The sequence below is a fragment of the Piliocolobus tephrosceles genome, chromosome 10 (assembly GCF_002776525.5).
Source record: "Piliocolobus tephrosceles isolate RC106 chromosome 10, ASM277652v3, whole genome shotgun sequence".
Lineage (NCBI taxonomy): Eukaryota > Metazoa > Chordata > Mammalia > Primates > Cercopithecidae > Piliocolobus > Piliocolobus tephrosceles.
The window spans coordinates 69,363,716-69,373,529 of record NC_045443.1 but is presented as its reverse complement, the minus strand read 5'-3'; the positions used below and the strand labels follow the sequence as shown (position 1 = coordinate 69,373,529).

Genomic DNA, 9,814 nt, shown 5'->3' with positions numbered 1-9,814 from the left:
TTTTTTTTTTTTTTTTTTTTTTTTGAGGCGGAGTCTTGCTCTGTCGCCTGGACTGGAGTGCAGTGGCCGGATCTCAGCTCACTGCAAGCTCCACCTCCCGGGTTTACGCCATTCTCCTGCCTCAGCCTCCCGAGTAGCTGAGACTACAGACGCCCGCCACCTCGCCCAGCTAGTTTTTGTATTTTTAGTAGAGACGGGGTTTCACCGTGTTAGCCAGGATGGTCTCGATCTCCTGACCTCGTGATCCGCCCGTCTCGGCCTCCCAAAGTGCTGGGATTACAGGCTTGAGCCACCGCGCCCGGCCTTATCCTACTTTCAAACTTTTCTTTAAAGTCAGTGTTCCAGGTGACTCAGCTCATTGTTAATTGTTCTCCACAGTGATGAAAGGTATGGAAAAGCCCCACCCAAATGCACTTTTTGGTATTCCTGTAAGTACACCACAGAAAAGATCATTAGAATAAAAGAGGGGCAACCATTGCTATGGGGGAAAAGGTGGTGTTTATGGTTATAAAATTTATGCTAACTTTTACAAGCTTTTCCATATTTATTTTGTTTCCATCTTCAAAAAGAATAAGTTTCTATTGTCAAAAAAAAAGAGGAAAAAATGAAAGTTATCTGAACTATAGATATACCACTTGGAAGTACTTGGCCAGCTCTAAAGAGCAACATCCATGCCTCAGGAAAATTTAGCCCCTTATAGCACAAAGTGTAGAATGTGTTCTGTTTAAGAAGAGAAGGTGATTGTGGATACTTATGTAAAAGTTATAAAGATGACACCAAAACCTCCAGCAACTCCATCTAAAAAGTTATAAAGATGACACCAAAACCCTCCAGTAGCTGGGACTTACATTTGGGCTGCAGTTGGAACAGCATAAAATATTTTACTGCAAAAGGTAACTGCACTCAAAACTGTAAGCTTGTTTACACAGGAATAATGATAACGTTATTAATAAAGTGATCCCTACATAGGTCCAGGACTATCATTTTTTCATTCAAATAAAGGTTAAAAGTTCTCAGAAGTGCTTTGAGAGGGCTCTGGGTACCTTCACAAGCAGGGCAAGGAGAATGTGGGGGAAGAGGTGCTAGGGAAAGCATCTTGTGTTACATATACATATTCTCTGTGAAAAATCAGAAGATATTTCACATAGAAAGTATTTCTGAACTGTAAAAATGGTCCAATCATAGCAGTCATAGGGATGTTGAGGTATTGAAATTTGAGAATGGAAGAACGCTAATGATTGGAAGTAATGGACCAGAGCAAGAAGGTACTCTGTGAACAATGCCTTTCTTGGTACGTATTTCTGGCTGATTTCCATTTCCAGATGATTCTGTCCACACTGGTAGGAACAAAAACAACAGATTCATCCTAATGCTGCCCACACATGCCTCATTAACCAGACCAGAAGGCCCTGTGGAAAGTCAGGGCCATGAGAGAGATCTGTTTCCTTTGTTTCTGGTGCAACTTATAAACCTTCTGAGGAGGATGTAAATAGACACAGCTCAAGAGCTACATCATTTTCTGACTCTATTATTCAGGGAAATCAAGAAACACTCTATAGAGTGTATGGTCTTATGGGGATATGACATCACGCTGTTGCTGTGGGCTTTGCCCACTGCACTAAGATTAACACCAAATAGATTCTTTGTTGAGAATTTCGTTTTTAAAAAAATTACCACATTACATCAGGTCATCAAGTTTTTGTTAGGTTGAATATTACTATCCTGTATTCCAGTGAACCCCAGACAGTTCTTTCAATGGACCAGATTTCAACTAGAATCTTGAGGGTCCACACGTGGCCCTCCACTGACAGATCTGTATACCCCATCCTTTCCTTGTTTACCCTTTCCATCCCTCAAGAATCACCATGAACAGCAGGGCCCTTGACAGGAAGGCTTCTCAGGAATGGCCTAATATGAGCCAGGCACATTTCTTGCATTGTCACACTTTTTGTATTATGTGGTTGGTTGCTTATCTCTTGCACTAAAGTGTACTGTAAACTCTCCGATGGCAGGGATCCCAGGGAGTGCAGCCTAGTGGTTAGGAGCTCAGATCCTAGAGCCTAGACGGCTGGGATTTGAGCCCAGCTCAGCACTTATTAACTGTGTGATCTTAGGCAAGTTCCCTAATGTCCTTATGCCTCAGTTTTCTCATCTGTGATAAAAATATTCCTTATCTCATTGGGTTCTTATGAGCATTACATGGGTTAATATGTCTAAAGCACCAGAAATATTGTCTATTTAAATGCTTGTTCTGGCTGTTATCATTATTTTCTTTTTTTTTTTTTTTTTTTTTTTTTTTGAGACAGAGTCTCCTCTGTTCCCAGGCTGGAGTGCAGTGGCGTGATCTCGGCTCACTGCAACCTCCGCCTCCTGGGTTCAAGTGATTCTCATGCCTCAGCCTCCTGAGTAGCTGAGATTACAGGTACCCGCCATCATGCCTGGCTAACTGTTGCATTTTTGTAGAGGTATAGTTTCACCGTGTTGGCCAGGGTGATCTTGAACTCCTGACCTCAGGTAATCTGCCCACCTCAGCCTCCCAAAGTGCTGAGATTACAAGCATGAGCCAATGCACCTGGCCTTTCTTCTTATTCTTCATCATTATTACTTGTCCTTTTATCCCCAGTGACTGCCATAATGCATGCACTAGGTGTTCAACCAAATGTTTGAAGAATGAATGAAGTCATCAAATAACCAGACTCAATAAAACTACAATTACTTTGCATCTCTCAATAATGCAAATGGCCAAAAAGTATCAATAACTATATACTTCCCATTTATATTACATAAGGATAATCATGCTCAAAATAAAAACTCAAGAATGATCCACAATCCTGACCTTAGTCTGAAGAGTCAAAGAAAGGTTCAATTGTTTTCAGTACTATTCTAGATTGTATATCACACTGCATTTAAAATTCACCAAAACTTGCTATCCCCCCATGGTATAAATGGCAATTCTTAAATGGCAAGGATATTTAAATTTTCAGAATATTCCAGGTCTCAACATTTCTGAAAAAAATGACCATTTTATTGTATTTTAAAACCAAAAAAAAATCACATTCTTTAGGCATCATTACACATAATAGATACCTCTCTGATAATATACTTATTTGGTTTATTTCTCCAAATTGTTTATGTCCACACATGTTTTAATGCACATTAACTTTGAAGAAGCTGAAATAACATCAAACTCCCCTTTAGGAAGTAGATGCTGGGGAGTCCAAAGGAGCCAGGGAGGTGTTGGAAATCAGAGGAGCCAAGCCACGCTCACGAGTGAACTTCAATCGGTAGGATCACTGCTAGCTCATGGCCCACTTTTCAGCACTAAATTTAGGCCAGCCATTTGTTACCCAAGATTTGGGCATACATTTGTCATGGCTGTTGATTTGTATACATGGCTGCTCATCCATTTGAGTCACACCACAAACCCAGAAAGGCATGACCCATTTTCAGAAGTGCAAAAAGTGAGGTCGGCACCCACATCCAAGGTGCCAAATCCTCTATGTTAAATATTTATGGAATATCTGTGAGTAGGAATGCTCAGACAAACAAATCAATATTTTCTCTGACCTTGAACCAGTTTGCATGGGAAGGGTATTTTCATTCACAGCTTCATACCTTTAATTCTCCAATGGAGGAAAGGAGTCCTGCTCCATATGCCCGCAGTTGCCCTTCTTGCTTGCAAAGACCAAACTCGATTGTGAAGAAATAGCACTGAAAAAAAATGAACACATATCCAGTGAACTGGTCAATGAGTTATTTGATAGGATAAAATGGCACCCAAAACTAAATGCTGTGCTGTGCATAATTTCTTCAATATTATCAATTTAAATACATTTAAATCGAGAACACTTATTGAAATCTATTCTCTTGCTTAATATTGTCTCCCTAGGTTGAATGTATATGAAAAAAGTATTAACTACTAAGAGTCTTATGCTCCCTGAATTCAGAAGTCCTGAGTCAAATTATATCCCCTGCAAGCATTTTAAAAACAAAAAACACAGATACAGAAATGAATAAATATATCACAATGATACCTCCATAACAATATGCTACATATTTACCAATATTTACCAAATTGTGTTTCAGTGACATAAATCAGTTTATGCAAATGTGGAAAAATGAGTTGGAATCCAGTAATCGCTAACTGCTTTTGGCAGTTTGTTTATCAATTCAACAAACATTTGTTGGTGCCAGTGCTTGGTAAAGAAACAAGAGAGCAACCAAGAAAGCAAGTATCTCTATATGACACCAAATTACCAAAACCACAATTTTAGCATAATTTTTTAGTAAAATCTTAAATGTATATCTATGTTTGCATGTGTATATGCATGTGTAGCTTTATATATGTATTTGTGTAGGTACATGCTCCTCGACTTACAATAGGTTTATATTTCAATAAACCCAGTAAGTTGAAAATAATATCCTAAGTTGAAAATGCATTTAATACATCTAACCTGCTCAACAGACTAGCTTAGCCTAGCCTACCTTAACAGTGCTCAGAACACTTACATTAGTCTACAGTTGAGCAAAATCATCCAACACAAAGCCTATTTCATAATAAAGTGTTGAAAACATCAAAATTCCAAATTTGAAGTATGGTTTCTACTGAATGCATGTCACTGTCACACCATCATGAAGTCAAAAAAACAGTAAGTTGATCTAATATAAATTGGAAAGCAGTGGGGCAGTTGTTATACACACACACACACACACACACACACACTTTCTTAGCCCAAGTTTTATCAGCATCAACTACTACAACTTCCCCAGGACATTAATATCTTAAATTGTTTCTGTTGGGTTTAGGAAATCAACCTAAACAGACAGAGGAATCTCTGCACAATGAGAAAAAAAAAAAATCTCACAGTGCTGTTGAGAGAGGCTGAACTCACACTATTTTTGCTCTGAAAGAAGAGTGAGATGCTGACAACAAGCAATAAAAATTCCATCAAATTAACACTGTCCTGCATTAGTGATGATAGAGCACTGAAGGTGTTAAGAAAGAGAATTTAAACACTCCTGAAAAGGGGCAGAAAATAATAATTATTTCCAGCACATGGCAGTTTTCTCTATTTTTATTTGGAGGCTAAGATGTCCCTTGGTTCAGGAAGGTTATATATTTTTTTGATGTGAGGGTGATCTCTGAAGTTGAATTATCCAAAGCTCTGCAGCACTGGGCTGGACCCAAAGGACTGATCATTTCCAGGTCATGGAGCTTAACCTCCAGAAGTAAATTTTTTTTCCTGATTTACCTTCCAAAGAGGCTAAAATTACAGCCCTAGGCCGGGCGTGGTGGCTCACTCCTGTAATCCCAGCACTTTGGGAGGCTGAAGCAATCAGATCACCTGAGGTCAGGAGTTCAAGACCAGCCTGGCCAATATGGTGAAACCCCGTCTCTACTAAAAATACAAAAATTAGCTGGGCATGGTGGTGTGCCTGTAAAAAGCCTTCAAGCATATCCTCCAAAATTTTTGCATAATTCTGGATGCAATTAAGGGAAGTAATCACACGGCCATAGCTTCTTAGGAGACTGAGGCAGGAGAATCACTTGAACCCGAGAGGCAGAAGTTGCAGTGAGCTGAGTTCGTGCCATTGCACTCCAGCCTGGGCAACAAGAGCGAAACTGCATCTCAAAAATAAGATAAAATAACAGCCCTTCCTACCCTCTATCACAACCTACAGCACCTACCAGCACTCCTCCTTACTCTGTTCTACCTTTTCATTCTTTCTATGAACCACTTTTTGACATAGACTGCAATTTCTGTATGCATGATATGTGCTGCTTATCATCTATCCCCCCACACTAGACTATAGACTCCACAAAAGCAGGTATCTCTGTTCATTTAGGACAAGGTTTTCCAAAGTCAGTACTATTGACATTTTAGGCTACATAATTGTTGTGGGAGTCTGTCCTGTACATTGTAGGATGTTTAGCAGCATCTCTGGCCTCTACTAACTAGGTGCCAGTATCATCCCCACCCCCTTTGTAATAACCAAAAATGTCTGCAGACATTGGCAAATGTTCCCAGGAGAGCAACATCATCCTTGGTTGAGAACAACTGATCTAGACTAGTGTGTGAAAGACAACAAGAGCTCAATAAGCACTGGGTTAATAAATAAATGGTAAATGAATTAATGATCTCTAAGTTAAACTGGCATGTGGCAGAACGACCTGGAAGAAAGAAACACACAAAGGGATCCAAGTTCTAGTCTGAGTTCTGCTTCTAATTAGCTATGTAACTCTGATCCCAGGGTTGTAGTCTTCCTGCCTGTGACATCAATCCATCCATTCGTTCATCTATTCTGTGACATCCATCCCCCCATTCATTCACCTACTCTACAAATACTTCTTGAGCAACTATTACATGCCAGACTCTGCCCTGGATGCTAAGGATATGCAATGAACAAGGCAATAAAGTCTGTGATCCCATGAAGCATATATGCTACTGGGATGAGACAGGCAATAACAAAAACAAAAATCAATAGCCAGATAATGTCAGGTGGAATACATTTTATATATATAACAAAACCATATAATATGTCAAATATTAAGCAGGGAATGTGACTATTTTAGAAAAAGGGTCAGAGATAGTTTCTGTGAAGGGGTAATGTTTAAGCTGTAAACAGCTTTAAAAGCAGCTTTTCATTAAGAAATTTAAAAGGCAGTTGTGCAAGGATATAGAGAAAATGATGTTCCTAGAAGAGAGGACAGCAAGGGTAAAGACCCTGAGGCAGGAATAGGTTTTTATTTCCAAGAGCAATGGGTAGTTGCTGGAAGGTTCTAGGCAGGTGAAAGATATGTACTAACTTAGCTTTCAAAAGGTCATGGAGGTACTGCATGGAAAATAGATTGTAGGGGAGCAACAGTGAGTGGAAACAGACCAGCTAGAAGGCAGTGGCACACAAGAGTGGTGAGTGAACAGGAATATGACTTGGGCTAAGGATGGCAGGGAGTTGGGAGAAGTAAATATCACAGAGCCCTTAGGAGAAGAACCAAGATAAAAAATGTAAATACATGTTGAAAAGCTAAAATACAGTCTTCAAGTATATCCTCCAAAAAATTTGCATAATTCTGGATGCAATTAAGGGAAGTAATCATACAGTCATAGAATACAGAACAAAGGCTTGGAAGTATCCTGGACGTTCAGCTCTGCTATTTTACCAAGAGGAAAATTCAAGTTGAGGAAGATGAAGTGATTTACCCAGGAGCAGTCTAGACGGTGACATTTAAGAGATCTAGAGCTCAGGATTTTAAGGAGCTTGACATCAACATCTGTCACATTTTAAACTTTCTAGATAAACAAATTAATAGATGCATAATTTTCCTTCACAACCAAATAATGGAGAAATGAAAGTCTAAAATGGAGGAAATCTAGAATGTCACAGTATCTTCTTAGTGTGCCTTTGGCTGATTTTCCTAATTTATATTGCACTTACAACACCTGACATGAAATCCTTGGAGCCTTAACATTGAATATAGAAGAGCTTGTGGAAAAAATGTGCTGTCAAATTCAAAAGCATCCAAAATACACATTCAGAGCCAGCTACAGGAGCATTTGGGTCAGCCTATTAAGCACATGTTTAATTTTTTTATGCTAAATCAATGCATACATAATTCATGGTCACATTTGTGATCTAAACCAAAACACACTAAGAGAGCCTCTGAAAAAATCTGGTGTGCCATAGACACCGTCTTCACATAGATTTAGCAAACCATTCTAGTTTAAGGTAGGAATTAAAAGGTAGGTCTGCACCAATTCAACTAAAGATTCAAAGCTAAATCTCTCACCCAGTGTGTCTTTGGTTAATGTGCTTCTAGAATCAGAGCAATCTCAGAGGAAAGAGCCCCTATGCTCTTCCTTCCCATCGCTCAGAATGCTCTCTGGCCCCAGACCTCATCTGGGAGTCCTTCCAGAAACTCTGGCCTTACATACTGCCATCTGCTCATTCCCTATTTACCTTTCCCTTTGGTTCCCTGCTGTCCTCAACCAAGGAAGGCCCCTAAATGCTGTTTCTGCAGCCCATTCTGTTTAGAGAATTAATCCTTTTGGTTTGAGACAGTTTTCTATTTGCAGCTCCATGTGTGGCTAACAGATAAAGAGAAATGGTAAGTTGCATCTGAAATTAGGTTATTAGCAAAATTTGAATCACAAACTTGCTTAGGATAATTTTTCTCTTTCTTTTTCTCTTTCTGTTTTCAATACTGGTGAAGACCTCAGAATGCATAGGGCATGATCACTAATCAGGAGGAGGGGACAACCACACATTGCTACAGTTTTACATGCAAAGCCTACTTAGAGTTGCGCTCAAAGACCCCTGAAGACCCTTCAGAAGTTGAGGATAACACATTGCTTCATGAAAGTTTAAGAAAATATAATTTGGTTTCCTCAGAGAATTCTCCAGATGTGGCTCTATAATACATTCCTTAGAGATTTATCAAATGAATAATCCTACCTATTATCAAGAAAAAAAATAAAAATACGCTGAGACTTGTAAGAATACCTGTAAAAGAAAATTGCAGATTCTTGGCGACTAATGTCTTTTAAACAGAAACAAATAATAACACTAAGACTAACACCTCCCAAATCGAAGGGTACCTTTCATCAAAGCTGGTGCTCATGAATTCCAAATTTTACATGCCATTAATGACATGTAATTATTTATAAATATTTTATTTGGATATAATTACATATAATCATTAACTAAAAAACAAAACAGAAATGATAGCTCAGACCTCTTTTACAGAATAATGGCAGAGGCATTTACATACATACAGTCATTAAGCAGAAGAAAGTCTGAGTGACAATCTGAAATCCAAACACGCTGTGGACCCGAGCTGCAGTGAGTGTGCTTAGGAAAATGAGATAGGTCGCCCAATGCTGCCATCTTCAGATCACTACTGGTAGTATACCATTCTCGCAGCAGTTCCGGCCTAGCCAAACGGGCAGTGGCAAAAGCTTGAAGGGACCAAGTCCGCAGACACAGAATCACACCAATGAAATATGTAATGGTGTCACCTGGTGATTTATAGAAGCACTCTATGCAAAACCCTTGTTATGTTTGGCATTAGGCACCTGAAGTTCTTGCTAAGGTCACAATTAAAGAGATGTATGACTTTGTCAAGGAACACTTGATTGGAAAGAAATTTACTGTTCCCATTTCCCTACTGAAGGGCCCTTTTGCCTCCCTCCTCTCACTCCCTCTGCATCCCTCCTTGAAATAATTACATAGCCTCTTCCTAAGGGTCCTTGAATATTCACATATAAGATTAAAATGATCCATATAAACTTCTAGGAGGAAGCCCGAGTTGCCTACACTTCTTTCACTTTCTCCAGCAAATTGGCTTACACACATCATTTAAGAAATAAATTCCTGAGTAAGCAAGGAAGTGACTGAATGATATATTTTCTCTATCGCCTTCCCTAAAAATTTGATCTTGCATATTGGTAGCATATATTTTAAAATAATCACATACATCATTCCACATCTAGAATTCCATTATCTATATATCTAGCACATAGGCAGGAAGCAAGAAGTTATGAAAGAGAACTTAAAAGGACCCTTTTAAGATGGATTTGAGATTGGTTTGAGATACGCCAAACATAACAAAAAGTTATACGCTAAATTTGGTGTACTTCACTTATAAGATAATCCCTCAGGTCCTCAGACCCTAGTTATCCTTATCTTGTACACAGTTCTAACAAAGTTTAGAACTTTGTACCCACACCATCACTTAGGAGGGGAACAAGAAAAATATGTGTAAAAAGCAGCCCAACCCAAAAAGATCAGCAATACAATATTTAGTGTTTGAGTA

The 9,814-nt window shown here is 39.0% G+C and overlaps 1 protein-coding gene across 1 annotated transcript in view; it reads right to left on the bottom strand.

Annotated features, from left to right (window-relative positions):
- Positions 1-9,814, bottom strand: part of TPH2 (tryptophan hydroxylase 2) — a 102,450-nt gene that overhangs the window by 6,724 nt on the left and 85,912 nt on the right. Inside the window, exon 9 of the mRNA XM_023226566.1 lies at positions 3,616-3,711. Within this exon, the coding sequence (XP_023082334.1) occupies positions 3,616-3,711 (96 nt within the window). The remainder of the gene's footprint in view (positions 1-3,615; positions 3,712-9,814) is intronic.